The sequence below is a fragment of the Prosopis cineraria genome, unplaced genomic scaffold (genome assembly GCF_029017545.1).
Source record: "Prosopis cineraria cultivar Desert tree isolate PC_DT_omini unplaced genomic scaffold, ASM2901754v1 PC4, whole genome shotgun sequence".
In the NCBI taxonomy this organism is placed as follows: domain Eukaryota; kingdom Viridiplantae; phylum Streptophyta; class Magnoliopsida; order Fabales; family Fabaceae; genus Prosopis; species Prosopis cineraria.
Genome location: NW_026555335.1, coordinates 9,974,695 through 9,998,055, shown reverse-complemented (window position 1 = coordinate 9,998,055; position 23,361 = coordinate 9,974,695). Strand labels below are relative to the sequence as shown.

The window sequence follows — 23,361 nt, the reverse complement described above, 5'->3', positions numbered from 1 at the left end:
ATTGAATCTTGTTTAATTTCCTTAAGATGGGAGCCACATCTTGATAATTTGAAATCTTTAAAATACTTAAAGATACATGTAAATTGATATGAATACATATTTATAGTATTGAAGATAGAAATCAGAACAAGATTTTAAAAAATATTTTTAATTCAATAATAAGAGTTTAATAAAAGCATCTTAAAAACCGGCTTCTTTAGAGAAAACCGACATACCAAGAGATATCTGTCATAAGCACAGCTAAAGCGGAAAAATCACCAACCCATGGCTAGAATTCTTTCCATTGTGTGTGTGTTACACACACAAGTGTTGGCTAGAAAATAACCTGAATTCTAGTCAACACCAATACACCATGGTCCTTTTTTCCCCTCTTTTTAATTTACAATTTTGGGGGGGGGGGTGGGAACACTTTTGAAACATATCCAAATTGTTTCAGTAAATAGAACTAATTTGTGATTTGAACAAGCATTCATTCCTGAAATATTTGTTTATTATCCCTTGTACACAGTCCGGTGATTGCATATCGGGTACAAATATAAGCATATCTCTTCTTTATATTATGTATACATTTCGAACTGCTTAAGGGAATGAGTATATTTCTCTAATAAATTCACATAATTAGTTGCAACTAGGAAAGGTAAAGGAAATCAGAAAAATAAACTCTACAACGAAGAGGAAGAGCTGCAATTTACGTCAAGGATAGCTCTCTCACCTAATGATGCTATAAAAGAAAATTAAGAGAGAAGAGGATGAAACTTTCACCAGCCGCATGAGCACAGTGGCAACACCAAGCTAGAGAGGAGTAGACTAATGGCGATACAGGGGAAGAGGAACAACCAACAAATCGAACTTCCTGCAGCGATGGAACAGCTCCGTGCATACCCTCTAGCATCATGCAAAAGGAATGGAGGAGAAAGATTTGCACCGAACTCGACACGGACAATGGAGGAAGCTGTCAGTGCCCAAAATGGAGAAGGAAGAAGAGGAAATCGCAACCTTGACGTTGATGGAGCCCCACCACAGCAGCGAACGGCAGCCCCACGATAATCGGCAACGGATGAACGAAAGGAGGAGGAGGAATGATGGACCAAAAACGAAGCTCTCTCCCTCTCTTTCTCTCTCTCACTCTCTGCGTGAATACTCCAGCCAAGAAATGAATGGGGAAGTAAAAGTATGGGACCTTGTGTTTCTTCTTCTTCTTCTTCTTGTTTTTTTTTTTTAAGAAACGAAAAAAAAAAAACACTAGAAGGGCATTATGATAGTATCTCCCAGGCTAAAGCAAAAACAAATTAAAAATATCTCTCTTTGTGTACCAAGAGGATTCAAAGTCAAAACCTTACAACTAAGTGGATTTAAATTTGATAACTTTATTTAGTATAAATATTAAGTGTTTGTATTATTTAAACTATTAAAATTTACATCAATAATTATAAATTTATACTTCACTTGAGATTTATAAATAAATAAGCTTATCTGAATTATTGATTTAAATTTTAACAGTTTAGATAATACAAGCACTCAATACTTATATTAAGTACAGCTACTGAATCCAAATTCCAAATAAGCACTTTCACTAAGTCATAATATAACTTGATAAGTTTACCTCAAACTATAAAAATATAATTAAAATATCTTGTCATAAATTATAATTTTTTCCCTTAAACTTCTAGGTCATTCAACATCTATTCCAAAACTTACAAAAATATATTTAAATTACCTTATCTTACATTTTATTTTTATCTTATCTTTTTTTAGTTCCTCAGATATTATATTCCCTATGATTTATCTAAGGAAAACATAATCACTGGTCAACATAGTTTTATTGAATTTTGCTTTTAATTTTTATAAGTTTTTTTAGTATTTTCAGTTTTTATAAGAATTAAAAACACTGAAACTATAGGAACCTATGTAATAAATGTCACCCAATTCTATCAAAACTAGAGGAATTAAAACCACTAAATTTTCTTTGATAAAAATATAAGAATTAATGATCATATTTCCTTTTTATTTAAATATATAAAAATTGAGTGGATTTAAATGTGAAAAACTGGAAAGCTTATGTTGGCTGAGGGAAGCAGTCAAGCTGTGTCCCTACTGACAGGTGAGGGTACCGTGGGAGGGGAAGTCCTTCAAATTACTTCTGATGCAAACCTCAAAATAATTGAGAAGTGATAACTAGTGAAAATAAAAGAAAATTATTTTGAGAAAAGTTCATTTAAGAATTAAGAACATGACTTATTCATAAATTAGACTCAATAAAATATAAAATCACACTACAAGACCAAAGGACTAAATTAAAATAATCTTTTAAATGAAATGACCAAAATGCGCTTTAATTAGACTTAACCATATAACTTGTTAGTTTTTTAATATAACTTATTAATTACTTAATTTTGTTAAATTTGTAACTCTTTCAATTGAATTATATCACTTATTAATTGTATAACTTTACTAGCTAATTGCTCAGTAAAACTTATTAATTACTTAATTTTACTTATTAAATTCATGACTCCCTCCCCTGAATAGGATTACTTGTTAATTGAGTAACTTTACTTATTAATTTCACAATAGTGCATATTAATTTCATAACTTGACTTGTTAATATCGTATAAAAAATTGAAGAACATTTTGGTCATTTCCTATAAAAAAAATTCAATGAAGTCTTTTGGTCCTTAGTATAGTTTCAAATTTTATTATATTTGATTTGTAAATAAGTCACATTTCTGATCCTTAAATGAAATTCTTTTAATTATTCTTTTTGGTAAAAAAAAATTAGTGGAGAATCTTGCATTATTCACCTATTGCACTATTTGATTATTTAACCTTAAAAAAATTAAAAGGTGAAGCACTAAGGAAAATTCTCACCCAATGACCTCAACCTCGCATCATTTATATTAGGGAACCATTTAAGTTCGTGTATGGTATTTTGATCAAGGTTATTAAAATCAGACTGGGAACCAGCCAGGTATCCGGTCCGAGGATAGACTGAGGGGAAGGGAGAATCGGACAGGAACCGCCTGAACTAGCTTTAAACCGGACTGAACTGGGAGAACCGACAGTTCAGGCGATCCAGTATTTATTTATTTTTCTCCTTCCCAGTTTCACAAAACGGCGTCATTTTGTCCTCAAAACGCCAGAAGCCTAGAACCTAAAATCGTTCGATCATGTCTTCTTCTTCTCCCTCGAGTTCTCTTAGCCGTCAGCCAGTCCGAGAAGAAATTCGAAGCTTGAACGCAAGCTACCGTGGAACCTTATTAGCCGATCTGTTGAAGAATCTTTCTGGCGAGCTTCCACAAAACAAGATCCGGTGAGCTGTCACAAAACCAGTCCAGCGAGCTTCCACAGAACTAGTCCGGCGAACCTCCCGAGCTCTTACCTAGTCATCTTGTTCACGTTCCTCCCTTTCCTTTGTTCGTCGCATTTTTGTTGGACTTCGGCTCATTCTCCAATCTCGGCTGACCTCTCATTTTGATATTTTCTAGTCTGGTCAAGTCCATTTCCAGCGTCTTCTACCATCTTAAATCTTCATTAACAGGTTAGAGCTCCTATTCTTGAAGTTCAATCAAATGATAGTTTAATAAATAATTGATTGTGAATCTGGACGTCTAGTGCTGATTGCTAATTTAATAATTTTGATTATATGTTGATTAAGCTTAGTTGTTTTTTATGGATTTGGAACCTCCCACTCTTGCCATCGAGCCCAATGTGCAAGTTAATAATCCTGATCCTACTCCTGTCGTTGACACTCCCTCTGGCTCAACTCCAAATATTAATAGTACCCTACAAATTGCTGTTAGTTCGAATAATAATGATGCCTTTAGGGTTCAAGTATCATCTACACTATCTCTTCGAGGGAAAAGTGATCCTGCATGGGAGCATTTTGCTTTTAAAAAAGAGGGGAGAACCTGTGTGTATACTTGCCTTCATTACTCGTCATCATTTAGAGGAGGTGGGATCAATAGGATGAAGCAACATCTCATAGGTGTTTCAGGAAATATAATTTCTTGCAAGAAGATTCCATATGATGTTCGCCATAGAATGGTTCAATCTTTAAAAGAAGTTTCATTGGTAAATAAGAGGAAGCTTGAAGATCCAAACATGCCTGAAGAGTTTATTGATAACTTAGAATGTGAAGTAATTGCTCCAAATCCAGAGCCAAGTAAGCAAGCTAAGAAGGCAGGTTCTACCAGTGTTATTGTTGTGAAAAAAAAGGAAAAACTAGCGGGGTTGACAATTATTTTACCCTAATGTCAACTTCTGGCTTCCAACCAGGGCTAAAGAGTGTATGGTTATCTAAAGAAGCTCAGTATAAAGCTAAATTAGCCATTGTAAAGTGGTTATATATGAATTGCATTCCATTTAATGCTGTAAGTTGTCCATATTTTTTGCCTGCTTTGGATGCAATTGCTGCAATTGGCCCAGGTTTTAAAGGTCTTTCATTTCAGGAGTTAAAGGTTAACTTGTTGACTGATTGTAGAAAAGAGTGTCAACTACTTATTGAAAGCCATCGAGCCACTTGGAAAGAAAGTGGCTGCACACTCATGGCTGATGGCTGGACTGACAAAAGGCAACGGACATTAATAAATTTTTTGTTTTATTCTCCTGTTAGCTTGGTTTTTGTAAAGCCTGTTGATACTTCACATATAGTCAAGGATGCCAAGAATTTATTTTCTTTATTTTGTAAAGTTATTGAGTGGGTCAGTCCTACAAATATAGTGCATGTCGTGACCGATAATGCAACTAATTATGTAGCTGCTGGCAAGTCGATTCGTGAAAAATATAATCATATCTATTAGTCACCCTGTGTTGCTCATTGTTTGAATCTTATTTTCAAGGACATTGCAAGCATGCCCCATGTAGCTGACCTTGCGACAAAGGCATCAAAAATTATTGTTTTTGTGTACAATCATGTGGCTTTTCTTTCATGGCTTAGGAGAAGAGATGGTTAGACAGAAATTGTGCACCCAGGAGCGACCAGGTTTGCTACTACCTTCATTAAATTGAAGAGTTTGCATGAGCACAAGCATGACTTGTAAGCCTTGGTCTTAGATAAACACTTCCATGATAATAAACTATTAAGGACTAAAGTTGGGCAACTAGTTGGTGACATTGTGTTGCACAAGAAGTTTTGCGATGATTGCTGTAACATCTTGATTTTTATATAATAAAGAAATTATGGAATTTAGGTTTTGAGGAAAAAAATGATAATAATAGGAATTTATATTATTTGAGGTTATTTAGAAATAATATTATGGTTAGATATTTAATTATAAATTTAAAAATTTAAATTTAAAATCACATAATCAATATTTAGTTAAGATATAATACATAAATAATTTTTTTATGTGTGTGTTAAAAAAAAGAGAAGGTAAAAGGAACAAAAAAAAAGGGTGAAAAGTTATTGTTTCTAAGTCCCACATTGGTTAGATGAGGGAAGAGAAGAGGTGCCTTCATGTATAAAAAGGAGGGGGTGTGTGCATTAGGAAGCATGAGAGGCTAAGATGCAATTTAGAGAAAATTACAACGTATGGCCCAAAGGTTTGAATAATTAAATTCAAACCTATAGTTTTTTTAATATAATTTTAGGACTCACAATCTCATTTTTATATTATTTTTCTCTCTTCCTCTCACGTTGCTCGGCGTTTTCTCGCAAGGAGGGATTATTTTTTTTTTCTTCAGGTATGTTTTAACTTTCCTATTTAGATTAGCATTTAAAAATTTATTTAATTAAAAAATTAATTTTATAGTTATTTTCTAAATAATATTAGCTTTCTAGTGATATGATTATTTTGTAGGATAGAGTAAATATTCTGATTAGAATTTTTCTATAGGATAGTTAATCTGATGATATGATATATTAAAAATGTAGGTTAAAACTCTTAGAGATATAATAAATATTATAGAATATTTTTTGAGATTGAAACTCATGTTTAAGAATTTTTGAGTTAAAATCTAGATCTATATGGTTGAATTTATGTGAAATTTGAGATGTAGGGATGAACCTTTGATTATTAAATATTTATTTAAGTATGAATAGGTATTTTTGAGGTTATAGAAAGGTGATTTGAGGCTTCAGGATAATTTTAAAATTTTTAATTTATTTTTGGACGAATTTTTAGAATATAGAAGGATGAAATTGTGATACTAGAAGTAATTTGAGGCTTAAAAATAGTTTATTAGGGTACGAGAATTTTAGAAAAGAATTTGAAAAGTTAAATAAGGCATAAATCTTAAATTAGTGTTAATATGGATTATAGATCTAAGACTTTCTAACTCTTTAAATTAGAGTTATGTATTTTAATGTAAATTAATATATAGTATTATAAAATAACTATGTAGATTGTGTTGACAAAGATAGTGGTGAAAGAGGAGTTGTGAAGGGGAACTTGTTATTTAAGACACAAGGTAACCATTATTAATGTGTTGTGATGGGTGTGTTTGTGAATAGTTATGTATTGTTTTATTGTTTGGAAAAATTATAAATTAATGAAAATAAATACTGTATATATATACTTGTTTGAAATTATTGCCAAGTGGGTCAAAAATTTATTTTTGTTTATCATGATGAGATATTATTGTTCGGATATATTCCTGTTTGGATATTTGAATGATGCATGACTTGTCAGGGTATTTTAATATATGATGTTAATGAAAATTTTTGTTTGGTTAATTATTACTACGTGGTAAGCCCTCATTGGACCCAATGAGTGGCGTGTCGCTTGGTCCAACTCACCTTTGGCCGGGTGATTTGGCGTCTGAGTATGGCGAAAGGAGGATATAAGGTGCAGTCATGCAAATTAAATACTTGTTCGGTTAAATGTTTTGTGTGCCAACTTAGCAATCGCATGATTAGTTACATCCGCATGCATCATTACATATTAATTTTTGGTTACTGGGACTTTTAAGTCTCATTCCCCGTGGTTAATATTTTTACAGGAGAGAGTTCGGCCGAGAAAGCACCAGAGACGTAACTTTGGTGTATGAGACACCATCTTTTACGTTGCCTCTCATTTTGTATTATGTAATGTATCTTGTACCAACCTAGGACATTTCTTATTTTGACAACATGTAAACTCTAATCCTTTTTATTAAATGCAATTATATGACCAAGAGGACTATGTTTGTCCCTTTTGATTCATGACCTGATTTAAATATCATGCCATGAGGATCCTGTCTGTCCCTCATGGTTTTAATTGCTTTTTTTGAGATATTTTAAGACCTGTGGTATATTGTCTTGGATGTATCATGGTAGAAATTTTTCTACCATGATAAGGGTATGATAAGGGTTTAATGAAAAAAAATAATTTGTTGAATTAATAATTTACGAAAAATCAGTTTGTAAATTTGAGGGTGTTACAATTGCCATCAAATTGTATATCTTGTGGGTCCTCTTATCAAGCTACTAAGAATTGTAGATGCTGATAAAAAACTATCTTTGGGTTATGTTTATGAGGGTATGCAGAGAGCAAAAAATTCAATCAAAAATTTCTTTCGTAGAAAGAAGGAACAATACAAGCCTTACGCAAACATAATTCAAGCTCGGTGGGATAAGCATTTGAAGTATAATTTGCATACAGCAATCTACTTTTTAAATCCTGCATTCTTGTATGATTAAGGATTTATTGAGAAAAGTAGAGTGACAGAATCAATGTTGGACTATTTTTCAATATACAAGTCTATCTATAAATATTCTGACATGATTTCTGAGATGCAAATGTACCGCAAGCACCAAGGCTCTTTTAGCCGAGAAGAAGCTTATAAAATAGCAAATGAAATTCAACCTGGTTAGCTTCTTCCTCTTTTTTTCTTTTATTATAATTTTAAATATTAACTACTATTAATTTATTTGAATTTGATGTAGATGTCTGGTGGCAATGTTTTAGGGGTAGTGCTCCAATATTACAAAAGTTTGCAATTCGTATTTTGGGACAAACTTCTTCTTCTTCAGGATGTGAAAGAAATTGGAGCCTATTTGAAAAAATTCATACCAAAAAAAGAAATAGGCTAGAACATGAAAGATTGAATGATCTTGTGTTTGTTAACTACAACTTGCATTTGCTAAACAGGTGATCATTAATCATTACTCAAATTTGAAATAACTCTCTTTGGCTTCAATAATTGAATGATTAGGGATTTGATTGTGATTATATATATAGATAAGGTCAAAATTGAAGAAGGTGAGCTATGATCTTGTTGATTATGAATCAATTGATAAGCTTGAGTATTGGATAGTTGAAGAAGTTACAACTCCAAATCCTGATTTCACTATTGAGGAAATTCAAAATGAAGATTTTCTTGGTGGAAATGCATGTCCCTCTGGATTCGGTCCTGAATTAAGGGAAAATAAAGGTTGCTCCTCTTCTTTTTACATTAAGGCTTTGTTTGATTTATATTTTATTCATTTATTATTTATATATTAATGCTAACTATTTTTTTGCCAAATATATGTTTAGGTGTTGTTGAAGATGTCAATGTTCTACAATCTCCTATTTTGGATTCATTAAATGCTATAAGAGTTGAAGGAGATGTTTGTGATCTCCAACATGATTTTAGAGAGTTTAATTTAAAAGATTTATATGACAATTGAATGTTGTAGTTTTTTAGTTGAATTTGGACCATTAGATTGTATGAGAATTTAGACTATGGTGTTGCGTTGTGCATGGCTATGAATGACTTTGGAGTATGCCTTTGAACTTTGAAGTATGATGAAATTATCACTTTATTAGTAGTTAGTTATCTTTAGTTTATCATATTTTCTATAATTTTTAATGTATAATATTTAAAATATATAAATTTAATTACAAATGGTCCAATTCCAGTCCAACCTTTGAACCGTGAACCAGTGTCTTGATCGGTTCAATGTCCGGTCCGATTTTAATAACATTGGTTTTGATTTATATTGGAGTAGTTATGCATGCTTCATTAATATTTTACCTGCACCTTAGTTATTTTTATTATAAAATATATCAATTTATGTTTGGTTAACTATTTATCACGCTTCCGATGCCTTTTCTTTTTTTTCTTTTTTTTTTTTAAATACACCTGCTATATTTGAGTTAATTTCACTCTAGTATTTATTCCTTTTATTGGCAATACTCACAGGTAAACTTGCACACAATTTTGCTTACGCCAAGTTACCAACAAAACTTGATACATTAAAAGGTAACGATAAATTCATTAAAATTTGAAATTATTACTTTATTAGTAGTTAGTTATCTTTAGTTTATCATATTTTCTATAATTTTTAATGTATAATATTTAAAATATATAAATTTAATTACAAATGGTCCAACTCCGGTCCAACCTTTGAACCGTGAACCAGTGTCTTGATCGGTTCAATATCCAGTCCGATTTTAATAACATTAGTTTTGATTTATATTGGAGTAGTTATGCATGCTTCATTAATATTTTACCTGCACCTTAGTTATTTTTATTATAAAATATATCAATTTATGTTTGGTTAACTATTTATCACGCTTCCGATGCCTTTTCTTTTTTTTTTTCTCTTTTTTTAAATACACCTGCTATATTTGAGTTAATTTCACTCTAGTATTTATTCCTTTTATTGGCAATACTCACAGGTAAACTTGCACACAATTTTGCTTACGCCAAGTTACCAACAAAACTTGATACATTAAAAGTTAACGATAAATTCAAATTAAAATTTGAGAAATTTATAACGTCTTAATTACATATTTTAAAATTCAACAAACTAGATTGAAAATCAAATAAATTTCAATGAATAGTTAAAATAGAAATTTAAAAATAACTTGATTACAAGACAAGACATGTCTTCCGTGCAACCCCAACCCATTCAAAGTAGTTCCCCCAAGGGGCTAATAACTTGATTACAGTCCGTAATACAATATTCTTTTTGTTGGCAATATTGTTTGATATCGATATTAATCTGACCGGGTAATTTACCTTGTCAAACCAGAGTCAAAACTATATAATCAAACTAGATCAGATCGATTATAAACAGAACATGAAAACATTTCATGGATCACAAATAAAACATTTCATTGAACCAGTGAAAATGGGAAGTAACAAAATCACAAAGGGGTCAATATAATCCAAACTAGTTTTGAATTTCAACGTTTGAGAAGTGAGAAAACGGAAAAGTTCTTGGCCAAGAGGCACCCAATTATCATATTTCCATCTACTGATGCCGGAGGACGATGAACGAACAATAACAGCTAAAAGCTAGAAGGCATTGAATTGAATATTGTCAAGTGACCTAAATGAAAACAAGGTTTTTGAAAATTATGAATGGCGGAAAGAACTGAACTAAAAAAGCTACTCAGAATTAGAATTAGCATTAACATTTCTTTGCATTACAAATTGGATCCCTTCATGGAGACACTTCCATTACATCTGCACTTAAGCACATTCCAGAGTCTGAACCCCACCTAGTTCAACTACATTATTGGCCTTTTGATCCAGGGACCCGAGTCATGAAACTTCAAACATCTGCAAAATCATAAATAAACCGTAACCCAGAAATGGAATTTTTCAGAGAAATGAAACAACAAAAAGTCCTCTTAATTACCTTGGCGGGTTCTGAAATTGAAGCTTGGAAAATGGTCGTGATCATCAGAGGAGGTGGGAATGGATATTGAAAGCTGGGTTGTGGACGATTTATCGTCACAATCAAGCCACGAGTTTTTGCTTTTGTTGGGCGATTCGTCGAAGAAGCGATGAACGGTCTTCTGATTCTGAGGCTCTTCTGATTTCCTCAGTCCCAGCATGTAGTAATCTTGATCTTGCTGGTTCGTACATTCACCAAGGTTCTGATTCTGAAGCTGCAAGTAAGAAGAGTACTCGGTGGACAAACCAGAGTAGCTCCTCTGCTTCGAGGAAGAAGACGATGAGCTCATTGAGAGTGGCGCGAGATGCCATGAAGAATCTTCCATTGATGAAGCAGAGAAGCTTCTCATGGTCCCAGAAGGCTCTTTGAAGAAAGCATGCTCGTCTACCTCTTCTTTCAGTCCATCATAAACATAACCACTATTCCTACTTCACCAAATCACAAGGAAAAAGGACAAAAAAAAATCACCAACAAAACCTGAAGAGATAAAGAAAAGAATGACGAACTAGGGATCAAAGTCATCAAACGAAAAGCAAAAGAAAAATCACTGACAAGTGAGAGGCACAATCATCTTGTAAAGAGAAGCCAAAAGCCGATGATGAAGACGACCTTGAAGGATGCTGATGATTATAGAGGAAGGAATGATTGTGGGTGGCATCAGAGAGAGGTGTGAGAGATGAGGAATGAGTGGTGAGGGAGAGTGAAGGAGGAGGAATGTTGCTTTTCGTGACTGTTGAGGAATTTGTATGGTTAGTTGGTGAGGTTAACGTTGTTCTAAAGCCTTGTTGCTGTTGCTGCAGAGGTTTTCTCAAACGGTTATTTCCTCTGTGCATGTGTCTCTCACAGTACTTGGAATTTGGGTAAGCTTCTTTGGAACATCTCCATTTCTTCCCATCTGTTCTCCTGCACCTTCCTGGTTCCGTGTCTATCTTTCTTCCCAAACCCATCTCCAAATAGTTCCACCCAACTGTTATAATTTATTATTGAATTAACAACCTCAAGCACGAAACTGATATGCACAAATTCATTCACAGAGAGCGAGAGAGAGAGAGAGGAGAAGCTTACAGTGTTGAGGTGGGAGGGACAAGAGCCTTGAAGAAAGAGGAGAGTTAAGAGAGGCCCTTTTGATGGAGAAGACAAGATCAGGAGGAATGGGAATGCCTGAAGCCATGTACTTGAAAATAAGGGCTTGATGTTCGAGCTCTTGCCACTGTGATGGAGTAAAAGGGAACCTGTTCTTTCCGCCGTTCATCATCAACCAGAGTGAGAGTGAGGAAGACGAAAACAAAACTGAGAAACAGAAAAAGGGAACGGAATCAAAAGAGCGCACACAGCAAGATAGATGATAGGAAGCAACAAAAGAAACAGATCTCGTTTAAATTGACGCACTTGACAGTGCTGTGAAAGAAAGAGTCAGTTTCAGTGAGTAATATCGGCAGAGCCCGTGGGGATTCTTCTTACTTGACATTCACATTAGAAAAAGAACATAAAGGATAAAAAAAAACATATATTGTACATAAAAATGAATACCACATTGTGTCTGATGGAGTTGGAAACAAGGATTGGGTTTGAAGGTCCTGTTTTAATAAGAATTTGAACTTTAAGAATAATTTTTTTTTAAAATAATCGGTTTTGAAGGTTTGGTCTTGATAAGCCGTGTAAAAAAGGACTCAGGCTCGGGTAGCTCTTCAAGCCCTATTATATTATTATTATTATTATTATTTTTTGGTAGAACACGTATTTGAAATCAATGATCTGCTCACCTGATTCTACACACATTATATTATTATTAATTTTAATTTATTTTAAAATTAATTTAATATAATTTAATAAATATTAATGTATAGTATAAAATTCTTGATATTTTTTATTTTTCTATAATTATTATATTTGTGTATTTATAAAAATAAATTATTTTTTAATTAAGATTTAAATTTTATCACTAAACTTCTAAAATGTGTGTTGTTTAATTTTAAAAAAATTATGAGAATTTTATTTTTTTAAATATCAAAATATTTTAATTAATTTATAATGTTTAATTTTATTTTTATTTTTTTATTTTTTGAAAAAGGGCTTGCGGGCTTGGTTATGAACTCTTCACATAAAGGTCAGGCTTGATAAATGAAATTTAAAATAAAAAATTGGACTATAAGGTTCAAGCTTTTAAGGATTGAACTCATAAGTGCCAGGCTCTTAAGGGTTAAGTCCGTCTGTATTCTCAACTTTAATATCTGATATATGTACAGTGTATAATATATACACACCCATATACGCATCAGTATGAATGTAACATGGACAAATAAGCCATGGAGGAGGAGTAGAGTAGGTATATTTATTTCAGGGACCATTGAGTTACAGAATCTTCTGTACATGAATAAAACTAATGGTTGTGAATTCAGAGGTGCATGCCATGCTTTCTCTTTCTCTGATCTTATTATGACTGCACCTCTCTGATGATACTGCTTCTGCAGGTGCAGCAGCAGAGGCAGCAGGTAAGCTGCGTCAGTGTCAGGCTCTTGTCTCTGATATCTCTACGGAAATCCTTAAACTAATTAAAGTGAGAGTGGGGGAAAAGAGAAAGAAGAAAGAAAGCCAGGGCCATAAAAAACAGAAGAGGGAAATAGGTTTTATTGGTATCGTAGTTTGGACATGTGAGAGAATGAGAGAGAGTATAGTATTATTGAATTAAAGAACTGGTCTCTCCCAGAAGGTAATGCCTGTCTGAGAAGATTGTACGGTCTGAGCTTTTACTGCTACTAACTCTTTTTCTTTTTTCTGTTCCTTTACCTCAGAGTGTCTCAGACCCCTCACTCACCATCTCCTTCACCTCTTTTCATTTCGAAAACGTCCACATTGAGAGCTGCACTTGCCTCACTCTCACTTTTGGCCTCTTCTACATATATTATTCGTATTAATCAATCAGCTTCTTTCAAGTTTCATTCCTGTTGGACTCTCCTTTTTATTAAGCCTAGGTATGTAGATTAAGAGATTAGTTTTTAATGATTAAAACGAGTTGCAAAGCACGTGTTCAGCAATCAGGGTCACGTAAGGAAGTGTGGTCTGGCAGAGCACAACAACAAATATAAACAAAGGACAATAGACTCGTAGGCTTTACTTATACTTTATTAGGTTCTGAGTGTCATCAATTTCCCAAAATACTATAATACATTGCTCACAGTCAAACATGTTACTGCTTGTACTGTCAACTCTGCAAGGCTTTGTTATGAGTACAGAGAGAAAGAATGAAAGGTGGTGATTAGTTGAGATAGAGTAAAAGCAAAAGAACAAAGTTGAGGGAAGGGAAAGAGGTGAGGAAGGTGATTGGTGGACGGATGGAGGGGTTAAGATTGAAGAATGAATGGTGAAGGGCAGATAGATGCCAAGGTGATGGATGAGTCAAGAGAATGAGAGAGAGACGAAAAAAATGACAGTTAGACCTTGAAATATAACCCATCTTAAAATATAAAATATTTTAATAAAAATAAAATTTTATTAATAATATTTTTTAATATCGTCCTTTTAATATATTCTCTTTTTTTAACATTCTTTTATTGATGGAGTATTAAATAAAAAATATTTTTAAAAATTTATTTTTTTTATTTTAAAAAAATAAGGTTGTAAAGTGCATTTAATGAACTTTATTAATATATAAAATTTTATCTAAAAATATCTTATAATTTAAGACAAAAAGAGTAAATTAATATTAATTAAGTTTTGAAAAATAAATTAAAAATACCTATCTAAATTATTATAAATTTAAGAATTTCAATTACAAGCAAGTGTTTAAATATCAAATATAATTTTTTAAATTATAATAATTTTTTATTTGTAATTATTTAAATTAATATTTATAATTTATTTTGTAAAAAAATTTATAAAAAATTTAAGTATCATTAATTTATTTTTTTGAACTTAACAATCATTTTTTCAGAGAAAATGGGGGAATTGCAAAAGTTTTTATTTTTTTTTTAACCAACGGGCATGGCAGAAGTTTGATTGAATTAAATTTTGTGGCAACCATTCTTGTAAGGAAAAACATGGCAGGACAGTACTGTACTGTTATGCATTCTTTGGCACTCTTATCCCCTGCCACTCTGGCAGGTCCATTTGTCCATCATTTTTTCGCCCTCCTAAAAATGTATACTTCTTCTATCTTTTTTAAATGTGTACTCCTATTTTTTTTATAACTCATTTTTATTAACTTTATTAATATAAAAAAACATAATAAATAAAAATATATAGCATTTCAAATATATTTTATATAAGAAATTTAAAACATGATGTCATATTATTTTTTTCTTTTTTTATAAAGAGTAATTTTAAAAATATTGTTTAAATATTATTTAAAAAGTCACGCTATGACTCATAAATAAAACTAAATAAATATTTTAAAATGTGATTTATAAATAAAAACAAAGGAAGTACAAGACAAGCTTAACGTTATTGATTTATTTCAACAGATTACGAGCTTATTATTTTCAAAATACAAGGGAAAGTTTTCCAACTCATAGTTTTCTACATGTTTTAAATTCAAATTCATTTCAAACTAGCCCACTAGGGCATCATTTGGATGTTGATGCTGTCTGCATGGATATCTTACCTACTAAGCCTAGGAGTACACTTTCTCTAAAGATGTTTGCCATGGATTACAAATCACTGCCATAGAAAACCCTAATATTTGACAGTTATTTTAACCAATAATTAACAATTAAAATAATTAAATATTAGGAACATTACTTAATGGTTATTTCATAATAACCATCAAATATAGTCTTCTAGGTTTAGCATTTGGCTATTTCCAGAAGACTATACTTGACAATTATTTCTAAATAATTGTCAATTAATGTGAAATAATTGATAGTTATTTTATAATAGTCATCAAATATTTATAGTAAAAAACTTGTCCATGCTTGCAAAAATTTGCCAAAAATACTTGATGATTATTATGAAATAACCGTCAAATATTTGTTTACTTCATAGTTATTTTAAAATAATTGTCAAGTATTTATAATATTTTTTTAAAGGTGAGGGTTGATCCTCCCTACAAATACAAAGAAATCAACTACATATACCAACTAGCTAGCAATTAGAAATAGAGCAATCATTATTTACATTAAAATTATTATCTAAATACATTAAAATTTCTATATCATTTCTATACCGTAAAACTAAAACCATAACAAAATTATAATTTTAGTTAATATGCAAACTAAAATTTCAAAACTAAGTGGCCTAAGACATAAAAATTGAAAAAAAAAATTGGATGTGTATACCAAAATTAATTATTGGGCTTGACTATTGCTGTTATCCACATGTTGAACATAACTTGAGCTGCTTCTTGAATTACCTCTATTAAATGTATAATTGCACACCAAATGCAATAGACACCCTCGAAGTACTATATGCAAAGAGTAACAACAAATTCAAATTAGTAGCTATTTAACTAAAGTTAGTTAAAATTTATAATTTAAGTATAATCAAATTTAATATATACCTTGTTAGGTAATGTAGTAGGGGTATGGATGATGATATCTTTCAAGAATCTCATTAGTGGACATTGGAAAAGAAATCACATATCAACAAAATGGTATAACAACTCCACAGCTCTAAAAAGGAAGTGATAACTATCATTTTCATATTATTTTTCCTAGACTTTAACACTTCATAGGTATTTTGTGCATGTTAGAAGATTTAAGATCATCTAGGCTACTTTCATAATTTCCAAAAATTTTGGGGCAAAAGTGTAAATTTATAAAGTTTATGGGTAAAATTGTAATTTTTAAAAATAATTTATGAACAATAGAAAAATTTATCATTTTCTAATTTTTATTTCTTCATTAATCCTATGAGTTTAATTTGAGTTACAACTTATTTTTAATTTATTCAATAAAATATTCTTTAAGTACACACTTTTTGTACTTTAATTGTATTTTTCATGAACTTTGAAAATGTATTAGGTTTAGTTTCTGTAATCAAGAATTCCTAGAAAACTTCTCATAACCAAATTCATTTCCTAATGGTTTTTTTCAAGCACATTGGATATTAACCCAACACAACAGCTAAGCTCATAGGAATTTACAAAGGCCTTATTCTTTGCTGGAATAAAAGATTACCTAAAGTTAATCTTCCAACCACCCATAATAAATGAGATTTTTAGATATTAATGGTGCCCATAGCTCAAGACACTAAAACTCATTATACTTAGGTTTAGATACTCTAATCTACTCGATTAACTCTATTTGAGTTAATAAATTTGAACTCATAACCTATATGGATCGAAATTCCACTTCCACTATCAAACCCTAACTATAAACTCATAAGTGAAAGAAATGAGAAAATTAATGAGTGTGATACTTACCTTAGGTGTTTGTAGCGTTCAAAATACTCCTAATATTGTCCACAAGTAAACCCTAGCAGAGCTTAACATACCTCTCCGTTTTCTCTTTTCTTTCTCTTTATTTCTGTCTCATTTCACGTCTGATAAATTATAGAAATGGCCATGCGCACAGAGAGGTCCTCCCTCATTTAAAAGCATCTCCATGCCGTGGCGTGTGGCATAGCAACATCACTCTTCATTTTCTTCAACTTTTGATGTCCGGGTAGCTTGCCTTGATATCAAACCCACAATTAAGGCTGAAATATAATCAAATATGATTATTAGACCTCCCTAACCACACACCACTTCAACTTACTTAATTATCCTAATTAGGTCTAATTAATTAAGGGATTAAAACTCGAGATGTTACACTTAGTAGGCATGATTTCTAGCCATTAGATTGATCTAAATGAGCCTCAAACACCCTCAAAACATCATAATTTTGTGATCCATAATCACAGCTCCCTCATTCACTTTTGACTCATCTTTCACCTCTATTATAACATCCTCAAATTTTAAACCAAATTAATTAAGTTTGAATTAGAGTAATGTAAGTTTATTAGTGAGGTGTGTGCTTAGAGAGGTCTAGCAGGCGTGTTTGGTTGTAATTTTAACCTTAAAAGTAGGTCTAAAGGAAAATTTAATCACCTAGATGTGAAGAGAGGAAGAAAATTGAACGATAAAGGTTTTATGCCACTCGCCGTGGCTTATAGATCAAGCTGTTATGGCACATGTATATTGACACTCCTGGGGAGATGCTCCCTGTGCCATGTATCGCAGCACATTGTGCATCCATCACTGCACATGGATACTTTTCTATAGTAATAAGATTGTAAAATGAAGTAGAAAAAGAGAACAAATAAAGAAGTAAAGGAGAAACTAAAGAGCTGTGTTAGGGCTTTGGAGATTCAAAGTTTGGAGTGATTTGAAGTCTCCAAACATAAAAGGTAAGATCCCCAAGCTTAAATCTACTTACTTCTTCCATTTTTCTTAATGATGGAAGTTAAGATTTGGTTAATAATGATAATTTTCAGCCCATAAAGGTTATGATATAATATCCTCCTTCTTCTAACCCATAATTAACTCTAAATCTCAATTAATAAAGAGTTTAAATTAAGATAATTAATGTAATAACAAGTTGCAAATGGGTGGAAATTTTAGGATCCAAGTGGTCAAAACTAAAACCATTTTCAAAGTCTTTAAAATAGATAAATCAGAGTTTACAATTATGTGCAAGCATAGGATCATTTCAAACATGAGTGCATAACAAAACAATTTGAAAACAAAAAAATTTTGTAAAAATTTAGGGCTTGCGCTGTGGCTTGTTAAACATGCGTTGCAGCATGTTTTCTTTTGTGCCATGCGTCGTGGCTCGTGGCACCATGCGCTACGGCATATTGAACGATCTGTGACAATAAATTCTGCTGTCAACTTGACAGCTTTTTGGGGCAACTTCCAACAAGCGCCATTCTTCCGTCTAACATTCGATTGATGTGAACTAGGTGTTTACGAAAAGCTTTCTTTAAGCTCTAACTAATAGCTTTAGTATCATAATCAAATTATTACACAAATAACTTTTGGATACTCTTTTCAAAACTTGTACTTTTTTAACCTTTTTCGCAAAACTAAATGTCCAATTCATTCACCAAAATCAATAACCAATGATACCTCTTAGACCACATGAAAAACACTGAAACTCATTGTGCAATGCACCATACCATATCAAACACTTATAATTCATAATGTCACTTTGCAACTCATTAATTTCAAAAACATGTAAAGGGAGTTTAAGCACCTTTTTCATCAAATTATTCAATTCATAATCAATACATAATATGCCTAACTCTTATTTGCATTAGTATTTTAGCCATATCACAGATATCACATATCATAAACTCACTCCCTTGGGCTTAAAATATAATTACAACTCACAAAACACATAATGCAAGTAAGAACTAAAAATGGACTAATTCTAGTTGGTAATTTCAATTGTCAAATACACATAATGACTCAAAAATAAAGAGGCCTATTAAATAAGATCATAGTCCTAAGCCTCTAGGTGCTTTCCTCTATCCGATCCTCTTAAGTTATTCCCTATAATATTGAAGATAGTGGGGTGAGTACAACTACTCAGTAACTAAGGTCTAACTAACTCATACTAATACATGTCAATTAATTTTAAATACAAGTAGCAAATATAATCAATTCTCTAAACCATATAAAATGTTTAAGAGTATAAATTCACATTTCCAAGCATAATAGCATATACTTGAGAAGTAATGCTTTTTAACAACTTTCATGTAGAAGAGTTTGTCACACAATCAAATGACATATACTCGAAAGTGATTAAGACTCAATTCATTATTATCATCATTAGGGTCACAATATATACAACTATGCACCCTTAGTCACTATAAGTACAATCACACCTCCCTTATATCATTTTTATTCCTCTGACATGAAACCATGAGCTATAGTACACTGGGATAGTCTATAATTTAAGACTTTCCTAGCCTAAACACTTGTGAGGGGATTACTCGACTAAGGTTTACCCATCTCACTTGTGAACATGGTTTTTCCCATTTTCTCATACTATGGGATGTCATATTCCCTAAACTAACTTCCTTATTGAACCAGTGGATAGCTAGCTAGATTTGAGTCTCTCGTTAAACAAGTGAGACAATAGGTATATAAATAATTCAGGCAAGCCATCAACTAGGATAGGAGCCCTACCATGTGGATTTAATTCTCTACTCCTCTTCTTCGATGAACTCTCACCTCTCAAACTTATGCAATGTATATTTATGCAATAATTCACTATTAACATATTTCATAGAAACTACATAACCAATTTTATTGAAATCTACCATTTGCAAATCATTGAACTCCTACAACACATATACCTATAAAACTTTGTTGACAAGAAATCATTATACTCTCTCTAAACCCATTTTCATTGAACTTTAAATCAAACAAGTCATTAAACTCCATTTTTATCATAATCATTGTATCTCATGCATTCACAATTATTGAACTCCATAAATTTCAAAATCATTAAACTCTAAGGAAAAGCACATCGTTGCACTCCTAATAAATTCCAATACAAGAATCCACTAATAATATTTTCAATAGATTGCGTTTTTGTGCCAAAATCATCATAGTGGATTTTCAAGCAATTCATGCCACATTTTCATTTCAAGCTATTTCACATAATTCAATCATTACTTATCAATTAATAAACTAATTAACATATAAAAGCACAAGATAAAATTTCCTTAGTTACCTCAAACCTTTGAGAGGTCAAAGGTTTCACTCCTTCAATACTCACTCTCAAAGCTTTCAAGAAGCTTAAATGGTATTAAGAATAGTCACTCTACAAGCATTTGTAATGTAACTCATCAATATCCACATTTGGGCTAATTCTCACTAATAATTCAATACTTTTTAATGTTCAAGATTCATTCTTAACTCATATAAAAGTACCCATAGAGTTTCTTAGCTTTCTTTAATTCTCATTATCATCATTGAGTTCTTTAATGGTCATTAATGGAAACACATCGCCCCAACTAACATATTCACGAGAATTTTTGGATATTTAATGCCCTTCAACTATCAATCTCATTAACTACATAAATATCAAGTTTTATTAGCTCAATCTAGTCCCATTAACTCTATTTAAGTTGATGGGTTCAGACTCATAGCCTATATAAATTAAAAATACCATTATCAATTAAACCCTAACTTTTACCATTAAAAAAATAGAAGAAGAGAGAAGGATTTAAGCAAGAAAGCTTACCCTTAATGTTTATGAGCTCTAAAATACTCCTAATACTCAAATTTTTTGAGTCCTAGCATTGCTCTCCTGCTGCTCTCTCAAAAATCTCTCTTTTCTCTCTTTTTTCACGAGCTGCAGACAGACTTATTTTTACAGAAAAGTGTCTATACACTATGATGGATGCACAATACACCACAGCGCATGGCACAAAGAGGGCTTCCCAAGTGTTTTAGCATGCATGCACCATGGCACCTAATCCACAAGCCGTGGCGCATGACACAAAATCTTGCCCTTCAGATTCTTTCTCTTCTCATTCTCAGGTGACTCGATTCTCTTTTAGACTCACATTTAAGACTAAAATTCAAACTAAACATGCATGTCAAGCCTCTCTAGCCACACACCTTGCTAATACACTTGATTAATCTAATTAAGCTTAATTAATTTGATTTCAAAATCGAGGATGTTATATAGGGGTTCAGACCCATTAACTTAAATAGAGTTAATGAGAGTAGATTGAGTTAATAAAACTTAATATTTATGGATTTATGGTGATTGGTGGTTGGAGAACATTTAATATGTGAAATTTCCCCATAAATATGTTAGTTAGAGACAATATGGCTCCATTAATGGCCATTAAAGAGCTCAATGATGTTAATGAAAGTTAAAAAGTTAAGAAACCCTATGGGTATTTTCATAGGAGTAAAGAATAAATCTTGAGAGTGAAGAAGTGTTGGGTTAATAGTGCAAATTAGCCTAAATGTGGATATTAATGAATTGTATTATAAATATTTGTAGAGTAATCACTTTAGTACCATTCAAGCCTTTTAAAGGTTTGAGATAATTGAAAAAATTCTATCTTCTGATTTTGTATGTTAATTAATTTATTGATTGATAATTGATAATTGAAATGAGTGAAATAAAATGAAATGCAAGTGTGGTATGAATTGTTTAAGAATCTCCTATGTTGATTTTTGCAAGTCTAATGACTTGTTGTATTAAATTATTTGAAACATTATTAGTAGATTTTTGTATTGTGATTTATTAGGAGTTCAATGATATGTGTGTTGATAGGGAGTTTAATGATTTTGTGTTTAGTAGAGTACAATATTATGTGTTAATAAAGTTCCATAAGTATATATATTTATTAGGAGTTCAATGATTTTCAAAATTTATGGAGTTTGATGAGATTGGTAACGTGGAGTTCAATGGTTTAACTGTCTATATTATTATGATTATCATATATATATAATTAGGTTTAACGATGAGGTGATGCATGCTTGATCATTGAGTAAATGCATCCTTTGTATTGTGCATATCTATGTATTGCATGATCTTGAGAGCGAGGTTCATCGAGGTAAAGGAGTAAAGATTTACATCCACATGGTAAAGCTCCCATTCGAGTTGATGGCTTGCCTAAATTATTATTTATATATTGTCCCATTTGTTCAATGAGGGATTATCCTACTGGTTCAACGAGGGACTCAAACCTAATTAGCTATCCATTGGTTCAATGAGGAAGCTAGTCTAGGGAGAATGACATCCCAGAGTATGAGAAATGGGGAAAAATGCAACCCACAAGTGAGATAGAAAACCTTAGCCAGGTAACCACTTACAAGTGTCTTGGCTAGGAAAGTGTCAGTGTATAGATGAATCTAATGTGAGATGAGCCATGGTTTTGTGTCAGAGGAATAAGGAGGATAAAATGAAGGTGTGATAATCTAATGTGAGATGAGCCATGGTTTTGTGTCAGAGGAATAAGGAGGATAAAATGAAGGTGTGATCATACATATAGTAAGAAAGAGTACATGGTTGTCGCATTGTGACCTTAGTGAAATAAAATGTGCGAAAGCCTTATTCTCTATAAAGTGGCATTTATTTAATTAATATCTTATGAGTATGTATCATTGTGAATGAGAATGAGGTTTGAAACTCTTGAAACATGTTTTATGATTTGTTGTTGATCACTATTTCATGTGTATATATTGATGAGAACTAAACAGTTGAGTTATGCTCTTGAATATATCCATGTTTTGAAATTGCTTAATAACTTGCCACTTGCATCTAAATTAATTGACATGCATTAATATAAGTTAGTTAAACTTTGATTATTGAGTAGTTGTACTCACCCCACTATCTTCAATATTATAAAGAATAACTCAAGAGGATCGGATAGAGAAAAACAATTAGAGGCATAGGATTTGATATCTTCGTAGTAGGTCTCTTTTATCTTTTGAGTATTCATATTTATATGATTATGAATATTGCCAACTAGGACTAATCTATATTGAAGTTTACTTGCATTATGTGTTTTGTGAGTTGTAAAGTGTATTTTGCCCCTAGGGTGTACCTATGTGGCTTATGATATCTATAGGAGGGCCAAAATACTAGTACAAGTAAGAGTTGCATTAGAAATGTGATTTATATGGATGAACTATTGATTCATGAGATTTAGAGCTCCCCTTTAATTTTTAAGATTAAGGGGTTGAGCATTAAAAATGTAATTTTTAAGTATTTTATATGATGTGATGTGTTGTACGGGTTAGTTATAGTCTAATGTATGGGGTTAGAAAGGTGTTTATGGCTTTTGGTTTGAAGAAAGTGATTTGGACACTTTGTTTTAGT

The 23,361-nt window shown here is 31.8% G+C and overlaps 2 protein-coding genes across 3 annotated transcripts; one reads left to right on the top strand and one right to left on the bottom strand.

The window, feature by feature from the left end:
* The first annotated feature begins 3,666 nt into the window (after positions 1-3,666).
* On the top strand, positions 3,667-4,796 carry LOC129308831 (uncharacterized). The gene is made up of 2 exons (XM_054950221.1): positions 3,667-4,180; positions 4,273-4,796. Exons 1-2 carry the CDS (start codon positions 3,667-3,669, stop codon positions 4,794-4,796), a joined length of 1,038 nt encoding a protein of 345 aa, XP_054806196.1.
* Positions 4,797-10,181: 5,385 nt separating this feature from the next.
* Positions 10,182-12,070, bottom strand: LOC129310183 (growth-regulating factor 1-like). Of its 2 annotated transcripts, none has more exons than XM_054952067.1 (5): positions 11,978-12,070; positions 11,654-11,878; positions 11,141-11,555; positions 10,550-11,016; positions 10,182-10,470 (listed from the first exon to the last, which is right to left on the bottom strand). In XM_054952067.1, exons 1-5 carry the CDS (start codon positions 12,054-12,056, stop codon positions 10,463-10,465), a joined length of 1,194 nt encoding a protein of 397 aa, XP_054808042.1. In that variant the 5' UTR covers positions 12,057-12,070; the 3' UTR covers positions 10,182-10,462. The 2 variants fall into 2 exon arrangements, with proteins under 2 accessions (XP_054808042.1, XP_054808043.1); XM_054952068.1 differs by having other exon boundaries at positions 10,550-11,013.
* Between the last annotated feature and the right edge of the window lie 11,291 nt (positions 12,071-23,361).